We start from the raw sequence: 23,911 nt of genomic DNA on the forward strand, positions 1-23,911 counted from the left end.
TTTCAGTATTGGTGCTACCAGTGTCTCATTTTCCTCTCCCTAAGTGCAGTGTGCCACTTGAATCTGCCATACACTTGATCTGTATATTTTGAGGGACTTTTCCCTTCTGTTACCTATCCTAATATATCAAAATCCTGAGTCTTAGTTCCTTCACCTTTCTAACCCTCAGGTGCAGGCCGCCATCAAGAAGAAGGTGGAGAAGCAGAAGAAGCGCTCCATCGACCAGGGCACTTTAGATGTCCAGATCACTTCTCCTCTCCCCCCTCACCTCCAAAGACCAGCGGAGGCTGCAGCATCAGCAGCTGAGGTGGAGGAGGTGGAGGAGAGTGAGGAGCTGGAGAGGACGCTGGAGGAGATGATGGAGGGACCAGTGAGAAAAGAGAAGGAGAAAGAAGAAGGGGAGCCTGTTGACCTGATGCCCATAGTGGACTCTGTGTTTGGACAGGTAGGAGCCATCTGTTGCAGAGTGTGTGACCCCTGAGTTCATCTGTGTGTGTTTGTGTGTTTCATGTGTTCTTGCATCAAGTTATCTGGCTGATTGAATGACCCGCAGATGGCCTGATGAAACTCTAAGCCTCTGATTCAAATTTAAAGCCTGGCTGCTCTCCAGATTTTGTAAGTAGCTGTCTCTCCCTTGACCCCTGACCAGTCCCACCCCACAATACAAAAGATCACAAAGCTGTTACCCAAACTTCCACCATTTTGCCTTTTTTTTTTTTGTTTGCGTTAACCCATAATCCTTCGAGGGCAGGGAGAAGATGGAGCTAGAGCTAAGGATGTAGATAGCGTGTGCTTGAGAGGATTTAAAACTCCTTTCCTTTAGGAAACATTATGAGAGAGTAATCCGTAACAGATACGGCCATCGTGAGCCACAGATCTGACTCGACCTCGGCATCCCATCACTCTCATGGTAAGCAGTGACACACGACACGGCACAGTAGGCTACAAACATTACAGCATCTGCCAACCCCGAGGTCAGACATGTGGGATCATGGTGTGAGAAAGTGCTGGCTTTGTATGAAAATAAAAATAAAAAAGGATTACGCTGAAGTTAAAGCCTCTCTCGTCTCCTGCTGTGGACTTCAGCATGGGAGTGAGTCACTCTTTTTATTTCTAACACCAAGAAAGAAATAACCTGATCTCAACAGCTAAAGATGTGTCTGCCCAAGGTTAGAAACAGGAAATCATTATAAATAGAGAAAAAAGTAATGCCAGTGATGATGCATGTGATCCAAAATAAGAGAAGGATGAGAGAGTGATTGGGGGCGAGGATGAGAGCTGAGGAGAAGAAAATAGTTTCTCTTTTCTAGTTTCCCGCAGGTTCTCCATGGGATCTCTTCAGGGTCCCTGAACCTTACTTTGACTTATGTTGTGTAAGACTGTGTGAGATACTGACAAGAGCATGATGGAGGGATGAAGCTCTTAACTTAAAGACACATTTCAGTGAAAGAAAACAGAAAACTTCACTTTAGGTAAATCTGGAAGATGCCTTCTGTTTCCTCAAAAAGTTCTGATACTAAACTTATGAGGTAAAATAAGATAGATACATAACATCTCACACTGAACTAAGTATAGATGCTGCAGGGAACAGAGCTTTGTTTATTAGTTAAGACTGATTACTGCCAATATTTATAATATCCATTAGGTTTATTAAAGGTTTTGGCCTTATGTAAGAGAGCATGTGATCCATTTTATTAGCATTTTTATTTATTATAATAATAAGAATAAATGAATAATCATTAGACAACAATGGAACCAACATCAAACAACATAAGAACCTAGATATAATAAGATAACATAAGAACCTAGATATAATAAGATAACATAAGAACCTAGATATAATAAGATAACATAAGAACCTAGATATAATAAGATAACATAAGAACCTAGATATAATAAAAGAACCGTGATATAATAAGACAACTTAAGAACCTAGATCTAAAAAGGCAACCCAAGAAGCTAGTCATCACAAGACAACAGTAGAACCTAGATATCATAAGACAACATAAAAGGTAAGTTTAAATTATACAACTTAAGAATTTAGTTATCATAGAACAACATAAGAACCTAATATATATTATAATAAGACAACATTAGAAGCTAGTCACCATAAGAAATTGTAGGAACCCAGACTTCATCAGCCAGTATAGGTACTGAGACATAATAAGACAGCATAAGAACCTTAACATGGTAAGACAACATAAGAACCGAGGAACCTAGACATCATTTGACAACACAAAAACCTGATGCATCATAACAGAACATAAGAACCCAGACAACATTGGACAGCAAATGAGATTATGAGTACCTAGACATCATAAGACAGCACAAGAACTATAAAGTCGTCAGACATGATAAAAACTTACAACACAAAAACTTAAACATCATAAGACCGCGTAGGAAGCTAGACATAATCTATTTGTTGACATGAATATATTCCACCATAATGTTGTATGTTATCCACAGCATTGTTTTATCAGTCACTAACATATAAAACTGATTAAACATTCCCTCATCATGAGTGGCAAAACAATCCTTTAGTTCAGTAAAACTTGACCTTGACAAAACTGCAACATTAGATTCCTTCTTACACTGTTATGCATCGTTGCTGGCAGTGCTATATACATCCTCAACCTCGTTGCCCTCCTCACTCTGTCTCGTCTGTCTCCTCTTTTGTTTCTTTGATTGACAGCTCTGGTTAACGGACACCAGCTGATGCACATCTGACACCACGTCAGTACATGATACGTCTGTTTGTTACAGAGAAATGCAAGGGTGCGCTGAGTCCCAAAACAAAGAACAGAGTCAGTTTACCTGAGTACTGCACACACAGCATGTTTAGTACACGTACACGTCAAACAGTAGTGTGCTTGGTGTGAAAATTAACCTTAAACGGCTTTTGTGGCAGTCATTCAATGCTGGAGACAAGAAATTAGGTGTTATTTAAGACAGGTCTCGAGTCAAGCCAAGATAACGCTTAAAAATAACTGAACAACATGAGAAAGGTACTGTGTTACAGAGAGAGACAATGAACTTAAGATAAAAGGATGAAGAGCATCCATATTTACAATAAATCACATCATTGATCAAAATGAGATGAATATGAATGGATGAATGAAATAACAGGAAGGAGCAGGGCCAGAAAATTAAGAAGAGATGGGTGTACAGCACTAGCTTAAATACATCATGGATTTAGCAGATTTTATACATAAATGAATTCTGCTATGTAACTTGGGAGCAGCCACCATGAAGATTTGATCCTCTCTGTTTCTGAGTTTTGATCTCCATGAGAAGCTGATCAGTTATGTTGACCTGAGTGGTCCAGCAAGAGTTTTGTAGTGCTAGCTAGTGCTAGTGCTAACCCAGTTAAATAAAAATACAGGCCTGTTAAAACACTCACTCAGACACACACAGTCGTCCCATCTGATTAATTGAGTTGATCAGTGATGGAGAATCTCAGGCCTGATGGTATTGGCTTTGTCTTGGTTTATTAATGCAGCTGCTGGTGTCAGCTCTGCTGAACATAGAAGAATGTCATCTATCAAAGAAAGGAAGAAGTTCATTTATTTTATTTCATTTTTGGTTGCTCTGTTGGACTAAAAGGGATAGTCAGAGGAAAGAAAGTAGAGCAAGAAAAGGACAAAATGCAAGGAAAGAGCGGAGAGGGGGAAAGATCCCAGCTGAGCTGCTTCACTCTGCACCTTCTCTCATCAGTGATGATCAAACTCAACATTTGTGAAACAGTGATATCGTTAAATTTTCTGTATAACTTTCCTGTAACACTAGAAATAATAACAAAAAGGCATAAATAATGGAACATGGATTCTAGATAAGCACTATAACACAAAGTATGTGGGGCACGTCATGCTTTATGCTTTTTGTCACTTTTTATCCTTTGTTAGCCATTTATCAGAGCGGCATGAACTGAAACCTGTCTTTCTGCTTATTCCTTCTGACTTTATGAGCAGAGCCAGGCAGACCTATGACCAAAAAGCCATACCTACATCAATGCGTTTGTGTCAATTTTGGTGAGCCCTGTAAAGAGAAAATGTTATATCGATTCTCCTGCTGACTTTGTCCTGTACATGCCTAAGTAAATCTAAAGACACCCTGCTGTCTTTAAACATGGGACACATGCAAATAGCATCAAAAAAATAACACTCAACCTTTCCAAAATAACCTCTATGCCTGTGATAACTCATCTAGTATAATAATACAGTTTGTATAGTACTTTTAAAACAGGGTTTACGAAGTGCTTTGACGTGTGCAAGGGCAAACAAAAGAACACAGTATACGCTCATAACAATGAATGATCTTGCCTCTCAGTTGAGGTTTAGTTGCAGTTAAATTTTGCATTTAAGGACCTGACTGCAATCAGCCTAACAATGAAAACAGAAATCCACTTGTTTTCTTTTTTTATGAACAAGGCAAGTTTTTTCTCTAAAGGTTTGAACATTTCACTTTACTGAATAGCCTATAACTTGAATACCACAAGTCTTGATTATTGTAAAATACTCTTTAAATTATGCTGATTGTTAAGATAGAGTGGCTGGTAAAAAAAAAACAGTCAGCGGTGCTTCATATGCTAAAAAAGTGACAAAGAAATAAATCTTCGAATTTGAAGAAAACTGTAACCAGCAAATAATAATTCCATTTGACTTGAATTCATCAAACTAGTTGACTTTTTGATTTTTGAATGTAGTAGTACCATGTCTCCCCTTTTAGCTTTGAGCACCTGCCCCTCTAAAGGTCTCTGCACTGGCCTAATAGATAATGAAGCTGTTTAAATATGAAAAACACAACTTTATGAAAAAACACATTCTCATATTCAATCAGCATTTGCCATGAATTTACATCATAATTCAGACTTCAAAAGACTGAAAAAGTTTAAAGGAGCATATGTAAGTGTTAAAAATTAAGAAGATATAAATACAGTATGCTTGTTTGACACACAACATGCTGTTTTTTTGACATTTCTTTGTGTTAGTGTACAGGTGCAATTATTTTTATTGTGGACTTATAGAAAGGTTAGCAAACTAAAAATCTACGATCCTCTTTATAGGGCACAAGTATCTTGTGTTTCATTCAAACTTTACAGACCTTGAGAGACTGTTTCATTTTCAGAGAGCTGCTTATTTCTAGCAGAAAAAATAGAATAATGAAAAAATAGAAAAATAAAAAATAGAATAGAAATAGAATAGAAAAATAGAAAAAATGGAAACACTTAAAAATAACTACACACAATCAAGCCTTTATAACTTTAGTAAAGCATTGGTAAATACTGTGCACGTGAATGCATTGGTAGTGATTAATTAAGCTGCATATTTTATGCATATATCTTTTTAATAGCATACTTTATTGCCCCTTTAAGCACACTTCAGTTAAGCCACTGCAGCCACAGTGGTGTAAAATAAATCCACCACTGCTGCTTTTTGTCTCATTTCCCTTCATATTTTTGATCTACCTGAAGTTCATTTTTCTCTTTTAAACTAAAAGCAGATCTGTGTCCAGAAATGAGGCATTTGAAAATAAGGAGATTAAATCAATTAAAACAGAAATTAAAAGACTAATTGTAATTAATATTTCAAATAGTTTGACAGCCCTAGTTAATACTTGAGTCTTTATTTATAAGACACTGTTAACTAATTTATACATCACTTTGAACACTATACTGATGAATTAGTAAAGTAGGAAAGGACATTAGGGTTAGGTTTAGAGTTATGAAAGCTGTTCTAAAACATATATTAAGCATTTATTTCTCAGTTTATAAATGCTGAATAAATCACCTCATAATGCTTTGTAAATGATGTAAGTTTTAATAATGTACTAGTGAAGTGTTTATAGTTCAGTTTATAGATGGGATGTAAATCACAGACATTTGTAGATTATGGGGTAAGCTTGGCTAATGCTTTACTAATGTACCAGTTTTATAGGTACAGGTTTTATGGGTTTATAGTTCAGGTTTTTAAATCACAAGTATTTCCTATTTTTTCCCTAATTCTTGATTAATACCAAAGTGCGAAGTTATTAGAAAGAGTAATCCAAAAATTAAAGCAGGATGGAGGCAAATGTCTGCTATAATCAGATGGGACTATTCAAAGCACTACTCTTATTTAACTGGATAAATTGTTGGCAGCCTGCACTCTGGATCCCCCTCTTTAAGATGGTTTCAGCCCAAACAGTCTGTGACCACTTAAGATCCTTTTGGAGTAAAGATTTCATTTACAGTGCTCACTCTTAAGCTGCACGTCACTCATCTAAAATCTATCCCTGAGCCTTGCTTAAAATAGAATCATTACTGTAAGGTTTGCACTGCAGCAGATGTCCGGTGTATTACATCTGTCCTGAAGCGGCCTCTTGTGGTGGCATACTATTACTGCAGCAGATGAACCAACAGACAGACACGCTGCTGTTTGGTTCAGACCACAAAACATTGTGTCCTATTTGATAATGTAAATAAAAGTTTATTAAACTGCACACACAGGGTATGGCACATTTTTCTTTTGTAAGGCTCAGGTGAGGCAGAAGGGGTTTCTTACAAGACTTAAATGGTGGACAGAAGATTTATTTTTGAGGTGCAAGGGTGAAAATAATAAATGGGTATCTGCTGTATGTGGTGGGGAACAAAGAGTAGTCACACATTTAAGGTCAAACAGTTAGAAATCCTGGTTAAAATTGTTTTTATTGTGTAATTATACAATGCCGCTGTAGTGTAACTAAAATGACCACAGAGGCCTTCTCTCTGATGTGATTCTCAGTCGTGCCCCATGTATGTGGGGGTCCTGGATTCAAGTCCATCCTCTTTCCTGCATGTCTCAACCCCACTCTCATACCTATTTCTGGCTCTATCCACTGTCCTCCTCTCTAAAAAGAATAAAGACATAGAAGCCAAAAAATATCAATATTTTTCAAAGACAAATCTTTTTTGCTCAAAAATGAACTGATCCTCTTTATTTTTTGATCTTTTGGGGTGGTCCTTATACACCAATATAAAGTTTCTTATCATGATTTTAAAAGATACATACATGCACATCTGATTTTGACAATGCCTCAGCTGCTTTTTGTTGTTATTGCATTTCTTTCAGCTTCCCATCAAATAATTCTCATAGCTTAGTAATAAAACTTGCACGTCTTTGCAAATTCCACACCGTGGCCATAGAGCATCACCAAGACCAATACAGGAAACTCCAAACTTAAATAACGGTGGTGGTACTTCCTTTAATCTGCTCACTCCAGAATCTAGGTCCTCACTTTCTGTAATTATATCTCTCCATTTTGCCCCATGCACTAGTAAGTTAGCTGAGCAAATTACCTTTTTTTCTGGTTTATGGTTCCATGCTTCCCTGAAGCTCTCTGTCACCCTCCAGGGGAGGCCTGCCTCACTCTTTGAAAACTAACATTATAAAGGATATTTTTAGGTACCGTCTCATTTAAATCCAAACTTTTATTTAAAATAAAATACTTCCAAAGGAGCTTCCTAAGTTTGGGTGAAGTCTCAGTAATCTAACAGCTCTGGTTCCTCTGCTGATTCTCTTTTCATGATAAAACCTCTCTGTATGTGTGCAACAGCCTAATATAGTCCATATTTATGCTTGTTAACACATTTTAAAAACAAGACTGAATGTGACCAAATCTAAAGTTAACTGAGTGCAAAAAGAACATGACAGTTTCTTATGTTTAATAAAAAGTCAGTTCTGACCTCTTAAAATACAGACTGAGCAGCACAGGATCATTTTTTAAGAATATTTCTCCATATTGACGGTAAAATAAAATACTGTACTCCATCTAAAATATGCATCAGCTTTTACACACACAAACACAAGCTGTGCTTTCCATATGGGCTGACTGTAGTCAACAGTGTTTTCAAATCTGCTTTTGGACAAATTTGTGACAGATGTTTAGTATGAGCTTAGCCGACACTTAGCACTGCACTTATAACACCAGTATGTGGTTTTTATGTTTTATCATTTTGAGCTTGTCAGAACTAGTTCTAAGAAGTGGATTTAAAAAGGGAAAGGTCAGATCAGCCTCTGTCTACACCATGTTTCCTCCCTGATAGTCCTGAGTGACCAGAGTTGCGTTCATAAGCTATCATTCGCCTAAGCATCTCAGCTGGTTTTCATAAGTTCAAAAGTTTAGTTCTTTTGAACTTCGTAGTATTTCTAAATCTTTCTCTGAAAAGACTTAAACTCACAGAACATCAGCTCTTGAAAACAGGGAAGGGAGACTTGTTTCTCTCATTATCTCTCATTTTACATTTGATCAGCTTGCCTTTAAAATTCTAACTCAGCAGAGCATATGAGTGTTTATTATGACTGATAGACATTGTTATTCACAGGATTTCTTTTAAATGCTAGATTGGTTTACAGTTTTTGATCTACTGTAAGGTATTGTATGGGTGTTAAAGCCCCTAAGAGTTTTACTTTGTTCTTAAGCAGACTGGAACTATTGTAATGCTGATGTTTGACCTATGAGAGCAAATAAGAGCATCATGACAAGACTGACAGTTCTCAGCAAGGCTTGAAAGGTAATCTGACATTTTCCTGGTGGTCTAACACACATAAGGCTGGAATGATTTAATCTGGATTTTTAAAATTTGAATTAAACACAAGATACTTGTACCCTGGTGAAAGATAGGCACTCAGTGAGGAGACCAAATAATTTGATAGCCCTTTAAAAAGGGACAAAACACTTCTTTTGTGTTGGACCAGTGGTAAGGGTCTGGTTTGTGCCACAAATGGCAGGGCTGAATCTTATTTTCAATTCAGTGCTGCTACATAGTGATTTTAATGTCCGCCACCCTTGCGAGGGGTTCGTGTGTCAGATGAGCATGGCCTTTCTCACTGATGTTTTCCACAGACAATATTTATGAGTTATACATCTGAATGTTACAAGACAGTAGGATGACATCCTTATGCATCAGGAAAAGATCCATCTTGAAAAGCTTCAATCCATATAATTTGTGCTGAACCGGTTCTAACCAATCAGTGTCGTTTGAGGAGAACGAGGCTGCAGCTGAGGGCGGGGTGTTGTTGTACTGTGAGCCAGTGTAGCAGTTAGCTGGGACATACAGATATAGTATGGTGGCAGTATGGCGGATCAAATCGAACAGGATCGTTCTGTTTTTTCATGAATCGTCAGCGAAGTGAATCACAGCCTGTGAATCAGAGTTTGAATCAAACCATCTTGAGAAGGAGAGATTATAATGTGATGTGACAGACAGAGTGTCCGTCCAATCACCTTTGGAGAATTTGTTTTGAAACGTCCTGCTCTTCCTAAACACTTTATATGAGAACTTTCCCAGATGATTGTGAAATATACCCATTCAATGACATGTCAGGTTAGTAATTTCTCAAACCAAGCACAGACATTTCAGAATTCAGCTCTGAGAGATAAATCTGTCTGATGACAGACTCAGCATGTGACAAATCAAATACTCTTAATATATCAAGTTAAGTCTTTTTTTAGAGTTAATTTTTAGGGGCTTTTGGTTTTACTTTGATAGGATTACTGAAGAAAGACAGGAAATAAGAGTCGATATTGTGAGGGAAAACATGCATTAAACAGGGCCAGGGTAGGAACTCAGAGCTGTGAGCAGTGCATGGAGGACAGGACAGCACCCACACATGGTGCAAGGTCGCCTATAAGGGGGGGAAGGGGAGAGCATTCTGGGGCCCAAAAACAAGGTCCATCCTACTTTTAATCAATGATGAGTGAATTTTATTTACTCACCATGTATTAGAGCAACAAAAAAAGCATTTCTTCTTTATTTTTGCTTGAGTTAAATATAGCTGGTTTCAAAATGTATAGCCCCTTTTACCGAAATGTCACAAGACTTTTTTTTGTAAAGTTAACATAGTGGGCTGGTCTGGTGAATTCAACCGTCAGGCCAGTTATTTTGGACTGTCTATTGCCATGCCAGAAGATAATTCAGGATGCCAAAAATGAAAAGAGAAGGAAAAAAAAGCAAACTGGCTCACCCGACTGACCACAACAGTAGCTTTTCTTTCAGTCAGCTCAAAAATGTAATCTGAGTCAGGCCAAATAGAAACATTAGCCAAATGGCTACCACCAACACAGCTAATCTGATGCATTGATATAATTAATCTCCTTTTTGCTAGGCAGCCATTCAGTGGACCTTACAGGGGCCCAACTATTTGTTGGGACAGGCCTGCATTTATGCCGGCTTCAGCTGAGCTAAACTGGGGCCAAGGTTATGTCTTTAATATGCCATTATATAAATGATCTCACTGAGGAACCAGAGGACACGTGCATTATTCAGCTTCAGTCTGTGGTCTTCTGTTGGATGTAGCCTAATGTACAGCAAATTCTCTCTTACCTTCTTCCTGTCGTCAGTCATTTCTGTATCACTTCCTGTTACTTGAACTGATTCTTTCATCACCCCATCTTCTCTTTTAATCTCAAATATTGGGGATTAATCCCTCTCTGTTTACTTCCTCTTAATTCTCGCTCTAAAACTCTTCACACTGTAGAGGAAGTCATTTGAATGCCCATGCAACATGTGGATGAGGGAGGGTGAGCATGCAACTCCAAAAGGATCGAGTGAGCGAGTGAGAGAGGGGGATTAAAAACATTGATGAGAGTGAGGGGGAGAAATAGTGATGCTGCTGCTGTAAAAAAAAAAAAAAAAACAATCAGGCAAGCTGCACTAGGGAGTTTCTTTGTGTTTGGTACTTTTTGTGCTCATTTGTAGACTTTGGATCATATAGAGAGGGGCGGAGTCTTTCAGGATTTTTCATGCTGAGATTAGAGCAGTTTTTTTTTTTTTTTCATCTGTGTGACATCAGATGTGATGAGTGTTTGCAAGCATGGGACGCAGAAAGAAGTCAGAGCTTGAACTGAGACGCCCCAAGTGAAGAGAGCCGGGGAAAACGTGGACAAAGAGACTGAAAACAGAAAAAAGGATAATTAATACAAACAGAGAAAAAGAGGAGGGGTGAATTTGGGAAGCTGGAGGACACCGGCAGGGTGAGATTGCTCGCTGACCGGGGCAGGCGGTGGGTAATGGGAAACTGCACCAAACCATCAATGAAAAACAAAATGAAGAAGGTAAGAGCGCCTTATCTGGTATTTTTTTAGACTAGAGACTAATGTGATTAATACTCTGTTTGTATTTTTCTAAATTAAAAAGTTCCTTGATACATTATGTAACACTTCATCTGCTCTTAGATAACCCAGTCCATACTTGTTTTCCTAAATTTGTGACAAAATAATAGTTCAAAAGAACACACTCGAGTTTTTGGAGCTTTTTGTCTTCCAGCCTTTAGTACCATTGCTAATTGCTGAAATGTTCAGGTGCAGGAAACAGTGAAAGGCCTGTCTTACAACTGCGGAAATATTCCTTTTAACACACTTAATTAAACTGTTTTGATTGCAGATACAATAAAACTGCCTAAATTACTCAATTTTTCATTAGAGTTGATTGTTCTACTTCTATGAACTCATTGTCAGTGTGCAATAATATGCAGAAAAAAGACAGAGCAGCAGGATGGATACAGACGAATTTGTGGAGATAGTTTTGGATAGTTTGAAGATATGAGCAGTTTGTCAGCCTCATTCTGCCTCATGTTTGTGTGGCTAAATCAGGGGCTTATCAGTGAAAGGAACAATGGGTCTCATTCACCAAACGTTCTCATGAAGGAAATTGTTCTTAAAACCCTCTTATGAAGTTTTTAAGAAAACATTCAGACACTCTTCCAGACATTTGAGTGCTGATATGAAATAATAAACTGATTTTGCATTCATCAGCACTCAAGTGTGCTCGATTAAGAATGACACAACAAACTAGAATTTAAATTCTAATTTACAGCACTTTTTGCATAACTTGAACACTTTTATATGATTCAATAATACACAAAATAACATGACTACACTGTAGTCAAGTATTGATTTAAACATGCAGTGTCTGATATAGACTGCAAAATGTTAAATAACTAATATAAATGTAGCACATTTGTAGGAGTTTTATCATTAGACACTTAATTTTAACAATAAAAAGCACATTACACTCAGCTATGATTGCATCAGCAGGTATTAATGTGTTTACATGATGTTAAAACATTTTAAAGCATCAGGATTTAGAATAAATGTATGTTTTTATTAAATCCTGCTGATGAAAAAGACACTCCACCATTCTTTTAACTCATCTGCATCACATCCTTTTCTTATTACAGCATGTTACATGTCACGTCAAGAACCAGTGATTTCATCTGATTAAATGTTTGTAGACATATTTCATATCCACTACCAGTGCTACAAATATAAATAACTCTTCCACTCTAAAAGTTATAAATTACTGGTACCATGCTTCTTCTCTCACTTCTGTGTGGCTTCTGTGTTTGCACCCTGCCCTGCAGTCGCATGCCCTTATATGGGTATAAAAGGGGCATTTCTCTATGCTAATCAGGAGAAATGTGCGTACTTCCTGCTTACAAGCACCTGGCATTCATAAACTTAGGAGCACAAGTGCATACAATTCAGCATTTTAAGAGCATATCATGGTTTCCACATACTGCAGGTTTTTCTTAGAATCTTTCTAAAGAACAAATTTAGGAAAAATCTTAGGAAGATATTGGTGAATGAGGCCTTAAAATGTTTAGGAGTGAAAACACTAGTCATGCAGCTGCTGTCTGACTGCGTTTGAATAACAGTCTTGTCTGCCCTTAAGGGGGTCAAAGATGGGCCCCTTGAAGGTAAAGTAAGGGCAGGGGGCCAGCAGGATCTTCAGCTGGATGAAGAAGATGAACAGGACATGGAGGGAAAGCCGTACAGGGAAACGTTTGGTGCGCTGGTGAAGAACTGCAACATGCTGCACATTGTGGGGCCGGCTTGCGTCTTCCTTAAACAGGGCTTTTCACTGACAACCGTATGTAACAGAAACATAAATCCTGCCCCCTGACACAACTCTATCCACTCATTTTATTCATTCTCATTCACTCACTGTGGCTCCTGATCTCTACCAAAACCAGCTGTGTGATCCCATCACTGGTCTGTTACAGACAGTCAGTGCTGCTGCCAATTCATGCCTGGACTATTCAGTCTTTCAGTTCAATGGAAATAATTGATTGGCTTTTGGGGAACTTGCGCTCAACTGCGTCACAGAATCAAGTGAGGTCAAGCCTGAACACAAAAAGTGCAGGACTGCCTGTTGGCTCCAGAGGAGGCCCCCTGGAAAGCACCAGTAATGGTAAACTTCAGCCCTTTCACACACAATCCAGAAGTTTAATCACAGCCTGACTGTAAATGCTTTTTCCAGCCATGTTCTTCATGTTCCAAGGTTTTCCTTGTCGGGCGGGTAGGGGGGTGGAGGAGACAGGCCACACATGATTTTAAAAAGAGGACACTTAAATCTAAAATAGATGACTTTTTCCCCTCCTCTGCAAATATGTGTTACCAGTGTCAGTGAAAAAGTGATAAAGAACATACTGGTAAGTAGGAAAGAGTATGAAGCCGTTTCATTACATGAAGATCGGTCCAGTTTCTGCAGGTCACATGACATATAGGCTATAATCCCTGCCTGAATTATTTAATCTCAAAACCTCAAAAATCCTTGAGGTTTCCCTCACTTACAATGACTTAAAGATACAAAAGTGCCCAATTAAAACAAACAAAGAAAAGATGATAGTAAAAAGTGACATCGTGGCTAAATGGTTTGAGATCATCATCTTAAGTTGATCAAGAGAAACAACAGCATTAAACTTAGAGCTATGCTGCAAATTAATTTGTGTTTTTGGAGTGCAATGTAGATTATCATCAGCTCTCTCACATCAGCCCACCCCGACTTCTCCTGGAACTCCCTTAACTCATGCAGCTTCAGTCTCCTCTGACATTGTCAGTGACAGATGTGCATATGTTTTTAAATCATGATTAGAAACATCCTGACGGTGTATTAGGACCACACTAGAAGATAAGAAAAATAAAGATGACCTGCTATTTGTTTTTTTTTTACAAAAAGTCAGTTTTTTAAAGGATATAATTTTGGAATCTCAGACCAAGGAGATCTAAACAAAGTCTAAATCACTACAGTGCCCCGGGTTTGACTGGCTTGAGGGAGGGGGAAGGGGGGAAGAAAATTTTTTAAAAAGTTTCCTTCAAGATATGCCACTCTGCTTGCTATTCTGCACACATATGGTTTTGTTTTAATACATTTTATATTTGCAACTGTTGTGGCTTAGATGAAGTGTCTTATTTATTTATTTATTAATGTTTTATTATGAATTTCATGTCTTAATTCATTATTTTCATTATTATTATTGCTGTTTACGTTGTCATAGTTTATTAATTTATGTTTTTATTGTCATATCATTATTATTATTTACAGCTTCCTGGATAATTTATTCTCCTTTTTGTCCTTATATTGTTTTCACAACCTTTTATTATCTTATTCTCGTAAATGTGCAGGACGATGGGTTCAATGCAAGGTATATGATAGAGAGTTGGTTAACACACCAGTGTGTTTAAGTATAGTTGTATCACTTTTGTTTTACTTGGAGCAAATGAGTGACTCTTGTAATAATGCTGACAATGTTTCTGGTTTTGAAGGAAACAATAAAATCTAAATTGAAAAAAAAAGATATAATTTGGGGCTTTAATGCCTTTATTTTTAAGAGAGGAGGCAAAAATGTGGGAAAGAGACTGAACTTGAACCCAGGCTGCCTGCCCATGGGGCATAACCAACCTGCTGGGCATATGCACCCCAAAAAGTCAAAGTTTTCAAGGGAAAATTTGAAAAAAGAGCTTAGGAAAAAAGGTTGGGAACTACAGGTCTATGAAATGGTTGTAGGATTAAGTCAAATAATCTTTAAACAGTGCAGTTTCTACCAATTTCTGAGGACATCATACAGCTTGCCTCCCATTTTTCCCTTGGCTGGGCAGCAACAGCCTGACTGAGGCTCAACCCTGCTCATCACCTTTGAGTAGCTCAAAAAATGCAGACTAAATGTAGAATAATTTCAGAGTAGAGGCCTCTGGAGTCATTTCAATCACCCCAATAACTTAGCTGTGGAGTCCTGATTTCTTGTATTTGTTTTTCCTTCCTTCTTTCCATGTCTGTATCAGAGTGGCTCCTGTTAGATAACTGTGTCGATCAGTATAAAACCAACCAAGAGGCTGGATGATACTAGATTGTTGCCGCTTTGGAGGCTACTACTGATACTGATTTAGTTTGAACTATCCAGTTTGTTGTGTGACTAAAATGAGTCAACACAAAAGTAAATGAAGCAAGGATCTGAGGGGATTAATCCCACGTTTTTCTGTGTAAAGCTCTTACTCTAGCATCCTAGACACTGAACCTCTGCTGTGCTGAGTTTGTGCTTCTGTACGGGTGGACTTGCGTGCGAGCATGAGTGCTATGTGCAACACAGAACATGGACATTAAGTGTATTTATGTTTGCTGAACAACGTATACCAGGGTCTCCACACAAACTAAACCCCCCAAATCTCATAATCTCCAGATGCTTGTTCCCTGGTTAAACTCCCATAAATAATCTGGTGATTCGTTGGGGTTTAATGTTAAATGAATTGTCATGTAAGGCTATATCCATTTATTTAATCCATTTCCCAGTACAGTGGGGTTGTCTTTATATACAGCTTACTGGACAGCACTACTTTTGAAAATGAATGTGTCATATACAGTAGATGGCTATAACAAAGCATGGACACAGTTTGAGGGGATGTAAGAGGGTAACCAAAGGCCAAACTCCATTCATCTTCCTGTCTATTTTTCCTTGTCATTTGATGTTTGTGACTATCATTTTTCCCAGTCCAGTGTTCAAATTACAACAATTACAGTACAAGTTGTGTGTGAAACTGAAGTGTTTCTCCTTTTCCCCTGACAGGACAGAGAGCTGAGACCAGAGGAGCTTGATGGTGAGGTTATTTCTCTACTAACATACTTCCTTGTCTTTACAGCACATCAGCTCATCAACTGACTAACGAACACTGACATGTGTTTGATTGTGTCTCTGTCAGAGCTCCGGGAGGCGTTTGTGGAGTTTGACAGGAACAAAAAGGGCTACATCAGTCACAAAGACCTCGGGGAGTGCATGAGGACCATGGGATACATGCCAACAGAGATGGAGCTCATCGAACTGAGCCAGCAGATCTGTGAGTGGAACAACACTAAAGGTTTTAGAGCGCTTTAGAAAATATAATAAACCCATTCAGACCTAAGGATGCTTTGAAAAACCACCTCTACAGCCACATTTTAATGAAGACAGTGCAGCCTCCGTCTCATTTCACTTTACAAAATTCAGACTGCTCAGTGGACTAGTTATCAATCATTTAACTTTCTACTTTTCTTTTCCTTTTAATCTCTAACAAGTTCTTTTTCATGGTTAAGTTCATGTGACTATCTTTGATCTACCTGTGAACGCAGGTCTTGGGTGCAGGTTTAGCTCAGCTGGTGGAGCAGGCGCCCGCATATGGAGGCTAATGCACTGGTCACTGGATCAATTCCCAGTCTCTGCACTATTTGGTGCATGTCTATCCCCAATTCCCTATCCAAATAAAGGCAGAAAAGCCCCAGAAATAATCTAAAATAGGAGCAGGTCTGTAGCCTAAAAGGAAGTCAATAACCTTCATTTCAAGGCAGTATAAAAATAAAAAATGAAACAAGAACAGTTTTGAATGATAAATAGTGAAGCTTTCATATGTGACAGAGGGACACACTTAACATCACAATTTTTGAGAATAACTGCAATTAAAAGTTGTTATCGTTTGACAGCCCTCATGTGAAAACAACCTCCAAAAAACAGTTTTCTAAAAACTGTCTCAGAATTCTGAACATTTACTGAAATCTTCATTTGTCAGTCTTTGTAGTAGACCAAGGCGTGGAACAAAAAACATTTCAAAGTTTTATCCCACTTCCATCACTTCACATCACTGCTATTATCCTACAGTCTGTTAACTCCTTAAGGCCAGTTGTATCATATTTGATGCACACTTTTATGAGACCTCTATCTGATCAAAATGATCCATTATTAAAAAACATTTTTAATACAATCTGATAAATGATAACAATGCCCTCCAGTGGATTATTAGTTGCCAATATGCCTAATGTATCAAATGTGATGCAAAAAAATATATGCTAAATTTTATGGCAATTTTTTTTTGGATTTTGGTAGAAGATCAAATAAACATGTCAGTTTGAAAAAAATAGAATTCTCTGACTATTATTTAAGTTATCAGGCATCAAAGGGTTAACTTCTTTAAAATTATCAATCTATCAAATCATTACCATCAACATCCTCCTCCTACACCTCTTCAAACATGCTCCTTATCCACTGATCCTTCATATTTTCCTGAGTTTTAATCAATGAGTTTTTCCACATGGAGGCTAAAATCAAAACCTTCCACATCTCACCTGCAGCTCATGAGAGGGAGTGATGTTCTGAACATCATCAACGCTGTGATTCAGTCCTAGGCGCGAGACTGCGGGCCTGTTGAAATAAAGGGGAAATGGAAAAGTGTGAAATTAAAGAGAATTAAAGGAATGCAATAGAATATATTAAGGACAATGACAGAATTAAAGCAAACAACAGCATGACTATATGCAGGGGTTTTTGTTTACAAATTGAAATTAAGAATCAATTAAAGGAAGTTCTTGATAAAGAAACAACCCCGTTTTAAAAAAAGATGATGAGAGCGAGTCACAGCAGAAACAGACATTTTTATGTATCTTGTGTGTTGCAGGTGGAGGTAAAATTGACTTTGAGGACTTTGTGGAGCTGATGGGACCGAAGATGTTAGCAGAGACGGCTGACATGATCGGAGTCAAGGAACTGCGAGATGCATTCAAAGAAGTAAGGAGGTGCAGAGAGTGACTGGAGGTTGAAAACTGTTACTTATTACTCAATGTTGAAATTTTAAATAAACACATTTAGATTTTTATCACTTTTTACTGCTGCAGTGTAATATTTGATTCTGCTATCAATAATGTGGTTATTGTGCTTCAAGCTGTTAAAGACATAAATATGTGCTTCTAACAGCAACAATCAATCAGAATCATAAAGAAACACACTAAAAAATGCTAAAACACACCTGAGTTCCTAATAAATCTTTTAATATACAATGCCAGGCACTACAGACAGGTAAGAGTCTGTGCAGGGTTTTTTGAAGCCACAAAAGAAATTTTTACCTTGGAAGGTCATCATCAATGATAAATAAAGGCTATGAAAACAAAACCTGGGTTTTTCCTAAATGAATAAGATATGATAAAAAAAAAAAAGACAATTCTGACATGTCACTGCAAGAAAATCACAGGTGGAGTTCAGATGAGTAAAGCCTTCTTGCATTCATGGGAGCTGGCTCCATGGTCCTGGTGTTATCCATAATGGCTCACTGGAACTGCTTTCTTAGAGCTGAGTCATCATGTTGGATAATTACAGTGTTTTATTTTCCTGCTGGGACAAGTCAAAAGTTATGCTGTGGAAAAATGTTTAATGAACTTGAGTTTGTGTAACATTTTCTAGTCGTCTGACTAATCAAACACAGCTCACACTTAATACCCAACACATTCACGCATTGATGGTGAATGCTGCTCTGCAGAGTGGCCATAAGTGTTAGGTAATCTCATTCATACATATTCACACACCACTGACACAGCAGTGGGAGCAAACTGAGGTTAAGTGTCTCTCTCCAGCAAGTGAATGTAGAGGCTGGAGAACAAGCAACTTTGAGTCTCAATGGTAAACATGCTAAAGGCAGGATATAAATTATACTATTAAGGTAATGCATGGAAAATTAAATATAGGCAAAAAATATATCTACAGTGCTTAACAAATTTATTAGACCAACTAACCCCGACCAAAGTAAGGTTTATGCCACAGCTGCCCTAAATTAACAGCATTGATAATTACCAAAATCATTTTTTTATGTTTCTGCAATGGTTAATACACCAATATGTAGAAGCTCTTTAACCAAAATGATATTTTTAATGCTAAAATAGAATTATTATTGTTATCCATGAATTTCCAAATTTACTGATTTACAAAAAATGACAAAAAGATAAGGCACATTATTATTTCTTGATTAATAAGTCAAATTATAGTTATTTACTTGCATTCCTGAACAGAAAATTAGTTTTAGTGTTTGAATGTTATGCCTGATTAATTTCTGACTTCTCAGAGAAGCCCAGTGAGCCAGCTCAAATTTGGGTGAATTCAGTGTGAAATTCCTCATTCCTGTTCCAAATGGTAAAACCTGGAGAGCTCACTAAAAAGGAAAGAGTCCGCATAAAAGTACTTCATGATGCTGGATGGTCTCTGAGACAAATATGACAGGTGGTCTAATAAATTTGTTAAGCACTGTATATATACAGTGCTTCAAACTGTGCTTTACTATGTTTTCAGTTTTTTTGTAAATCAGTAAATTTGAAAATTCATGGATAACAATAATTATATTTTAGCGTTAAAAATATCATTTTGGTTAAAGAGCTTCTACATATTGATGTATTAACCATTACAGAAACATAAAAAATTATTTTGGTAATTACCAATGCTGTTAATTTAGGGCAGCTGTGGCATAAACCTTACTTTGGTTAGGGTTAGGGTGGTCTAATAAATTTCTTAAGCACTGTATATGTATGCTAATAATAAGAAATATAAAATAATTAATTTCCATATGTTTCTCAGTCTGTGTGTATCCACAAGCTTTTCCAGAGTTTCTTGTAGGGATTAGAATTGATAAGATTTTGTTGATATTGATGCCATTATCAATTTTTCTCATCAATTCAATTCTTTATCAATTCCTTCCTGTGATATTTCTTTTTGTAAAAAATAGACTATTATAGGTTTGCTGTGAACAACTCAAATCTTTTTGAGTCTCTGATAACTTAAAAATGTTGAACATCAAATGTTTGGGAGAAGAACATGCTAAAATATACAAAAAAATCTCTTTTTTTGTCTCATCTAAAACAAACTGCTCCCTGGATCTTTACTCTCTGATCTTAAATTAACATACAAAACTACTGCTCATTTTTAAGGATGCACAATATTATCAGCCTGAAATGGGTATCAGCAGATATTACTGGTATTGGCAGACATCGGCTGATATTTACATCCAATATTTTGGCCATGAATATCGACACTGACTGTAAATTTTGCCATATATACTAATAAATTATTGAGTTTTACACTGGATCAACAGACCTTTGTCAGTTGAGGTCTTTTTCTTTATTCAATTTCATTCTTTAAGTGTGTTTAAAGGACTAAAGTTTGTTACTTTATTCATCGTTTGACCCTAAAATGTGCTCAAAGGACTGAATTTTCAGGTCTGAAAAACATATTTTAATATTGGAATCGGTTAAAATGAATCTGTAAATATTGGCATATCGGCAAAGACTTAATATTGAGCATCCCTACTCAAATTATTAAAAGATAAATACTTAAAATAAATATCAAACTAGTCTCTGGACGTATAAAAATAAATTGAAATCTTGTACAAAATGAATAGTTCCCTTCCATTTTTGAGAGATAAAGCTACACCTTTGACCGCTTTAGCCTGTTTTTGTGACTGTCCACCATGTTTACTTCCTCAACTTCTCTGTTGCTCACTTTGCTGACTGCCCCTTGTGAGACTGATTTTCAAGGCAATGGTGAGGCAGTCATTAAGATTAAATGTAAATGATGTTGATGAATTTAACCAATTGGAACCGGTTCTCAATTTCCCTATTTTCTACAGACCATGGTCTTACAAAGCTTCTTTCCGAAAGTTGACCCCTGCTTTCCAATTGGTAGCTTAAGTTAGCTGTTTTAAATAGCTCCATGTGCTTAATATTTTCCTTTACTCAAAGAAATATCACAAACAAACAAAACAAACAGTTTGTGCCCTTAGAACGGCTGAGAACATTGACAGGAAGCCACACAGTTGCTTGTTTAGCTTGTTCTCTCTATCAACAATCAGTTTAATAACCTAATTATTGTAAAAATTCTGCTAAACAAATCAAATCTTGTGTAGTGAAAAATCACCATCAAGTCAATGTCATGGTAAGTATTTTCATTAGGAGGAATACTGACTGAAATCAAAAGTGATTTCAATCAAAAACATCTTAACAGGCCAAATTACATGTTAACATAGGAGCCCTTCTTTGATATCACCTTCACTATTCTTGCATCCATTGAACTTGTGAGTTTTTGGAGAGTTTCTGCTTGAATTTCTTCACAGGATGCCAGAATATCCTCCCAGAGCTGCAGTTTTGATGTGAACTGCCTCCCACCCTCATAGATCTTTAGCTTGAGGATGCCCCAAAGGTTCTCAACAGGGTTGAGGTCAGGGGAGGATGGGGGCCACACCATGAGTTTCTATCCTTTTATGCCCATAGCAGCCAGTAACACAGAGGTATTCTTTGCAGCATGAGATGGTGCATTGTCATGCATGAAGGAAATTTTGCTACAGAAGGCACTGTTCTTCTTTTTGTACCATGGAAGAAAGAGGTCAGTCAGAAACCCTATATGCTTTGCCGAGGTCATTTTCACACCTTCAGGGACCCTAAAGGGGCCTACCAGCTCTATCCTCATGAATCTGGCCCAAAACATGACTCCGCCACCTCCTTGCTGACGTCACAGCCTTGTTGAGGCATGGTGGCCATCCACCAACCATCCACTACTCCTCCATCTGGACCATCCAGGGTTGCACAGCACTCATCAGTAAAAAAGACTGTTTGTAAATGAGTCTTCATGTATTTCTGGGCCCACTGCAACCATTTCTGCTTGTGAGCACTGGTTAGGGGGGCTGAATGGTAGGTTTATACACAACTGCAAGCCTCTGGAGGATCCTACACCTTGAGGTTGGTGGGACTCTAGAGGCACCAGCAGCTTCAAATACCTGTTTGCTGCTTTGTAATGGCATTTTAGCATCTGCTCTCCTAATGTGATGAATTTGTCCATCAGAAACCTTCCTCATTATGCCTTTATCTACATGAACCCTGTGCTCTGAATCAGCCACAGATGTCATCTATGTTAACATGTAACTTTGCCTGTTAAGATGTTTTTGATTGAAATAGCTTTTGATTTCAGTAAATATTCCTCCTAATGCTGCAAATTCAACAAATTACCATTTTCAGTTCCTTAAAACCTATAAAATCTTTTAAAACTCAGTTTTGCATAATAATGTGGAAAATTGCATTTTGGGGTTTATATTCTTAAAAAAATAATGGTTATCATTATGAAGTTTGTTCAAAAACATTTGAATTATGCTCTAACGGCTGATGGCTTGAAAAATATTCTGTCATTTGCATTAATGTTTAGGAAAATAAGAGAAAAATGTCATTTGCATAATAATGTGGAAAGTGGTGTATATGAATAATGTTACATTTTTAAATAACCTTAAAAAGTGAATAGGTAATACCAACCCATTACAGCACATACTTTCTGAGATATACAGTGTCTCAGATGAACAGTCTGTGAGAGTGGCTGTCAGAAATGTACAGTCTGCAGCCAGGCACAGGAGACAAGATTATTGGATAAAAATGTTATATTTATTTTATAAAAATATATGCATAAAATAAGTTTATTTAATGAAAATAAAAATATTTTGTTGGTGAGAGTTCTGCTGAAACCAAAATCCTGTTTTAAAAAATCCTCAAAATCTAAGTCCAAACATTACTATTCTTGAATTTGCATGGCCCCGTTCAACTATCTTTCATCCACCTTCAGCTAAGGAAGGGGTCCCTGCTCCCTGGCACCTTTATTTTGGGGGTTGCAGGCTGAAAAGTTTGAGAACCCCTGTGCCATGGGTCAATGAGAGTTATTTTAAAATGTCTCATGTTTAAGGCCCTCTAGTTTTCATAAAAAGGTAAAACCATGGCAGAATGTCTAATCCTCTAATCCATGTCTTTCTTCTGTATTCAGTTTGACTCAAATGGTGATGGTCAGATCAGCTTAACCGAGCTGCGTGAAGCGATGAAGAAACTAATGGGAGAACAAGTGACCAACAGAGAGATCAACGAGATTCTCAGAGATGTTGACCTGAATGGAGACGGCCTGGTAGACTTTGAGGGTGAGAGAAAATTTCTTTGCATCCATTAGAGGCCAAAGAATACAAATCCTTGTCTTCTGATGTCTTTCCTCCTTTAAATGTTTTTTCAGAGTTTGTGAGAATGATGTCCCGCTGACCTCGCTGGCCCACCTGTCAGATGAACATACAGACATTGTGCAACGACTGCTGGATTAAGGACAACACTACATTGTAGTGAACATTGAATATCTGCTCTTAAGAGCATGTATCTTGAAGTCTATTTTTTATATATTAATCAAGAAATACAAAATATATGTATATATTTTGGAATAGATGAATAGCTTCGAGCCTACTACTGACATGAATATCCACTTGTAAACTCTGGGTGCAGCTTAACTCTACATTATTTATTTGAACTGGTGTTAAACATATCAAAAGCTTCATAGACAAAATTCACAGCTGTGTTTTTAGATGTATTTTTATATATTGATGGTTGTCCTACGAGTGTAAATCTTGTTTCTTAACTGTTTAATTCTTTTTTTAATTAAAGAAAGAAAAGTTGGATGTGTGGACAAACTTTTTTTTACTCTGAAAATCTTGTGAAGAATTGTACACATGGTCACATGGTTTAAAAGTTATCCATAAAAATGAGAATACTCTTGTAAACATAGACATCAAAAGGTCTTTGCTGAAATGGAGCAAGTTTTCTGGCAGTATCAAGACCTTAATAAATATTTTAACAGCCCTATAATTGAGTATCTTAGTGTCCTTAATAATGTAGGGAATATGCATCAGCATGCAACCACCTTGAGAAAACAGGTTCTGAACTTCTTATGTTTCAAAAGAGAAAATGTCAGTAATGTAAAAATAAAGACAGTAAATATGAATGTTCTTGTTTCAAATAAGTAGGAAAATGTCAGTGAAAACAGACAACATA

The 23,911-nt window shown here is 37.2% G+C and overlaps 1 protein-coding gene across 2 annotated transcripts; it reads left to right on the forward strand.

The window, feature by feature from the left end:
• Positions 1–333: 333 nt before the first annotated feature.
• On the forward strand, positions 334–23,202 carry cabp2b (calcium binding protein 2b). Of its 2 annotated transcripts, none has more exons than XM_041798110.1 (6): positions 334–445; positions 15,858–15,888; positions 15,991–16,146; positions 17,713–17,822; positions 22,869–23,016; positions 23,106–23,202. In XM_041798110.1, exons 1-6 carry the CDS (start codon positions 356–358, stop codon positions 23,129–23,131), a joined length of 561 nt encoding a protein of 186 aa, XP_041654044.1. In that variant the 5' UTR covers positions 334–355; the 3' UTR covers positions 23,132–23,202. The 2 variants fall into 2 exon arrangements, with proteins under 2 accessions (XP_041654044.1, XP_041654045.1); XM_041798111.1 differs by lacking the exon at positions 334–445 and adding an exon at positions 11,026–11,070.
• Positions 23,203–23,911: the final 709 nt, after the last annotated feature.

The sequence above is a fragment of the Cheilinus undulatus genome, linkage group 10, assembly GCF_018320785.1.
Source record: "Cheilinus undulatus linkage group 10, ASM1832078v1, whole genome shotgun sequence".
NCBI classification, from domain to species: domain Eukaryota; kingdom Metazoa; phylum Chordata; class Actinopteri; order Labriformes; family Labridae; genus Cheilinus; species Cheilinus undulatus.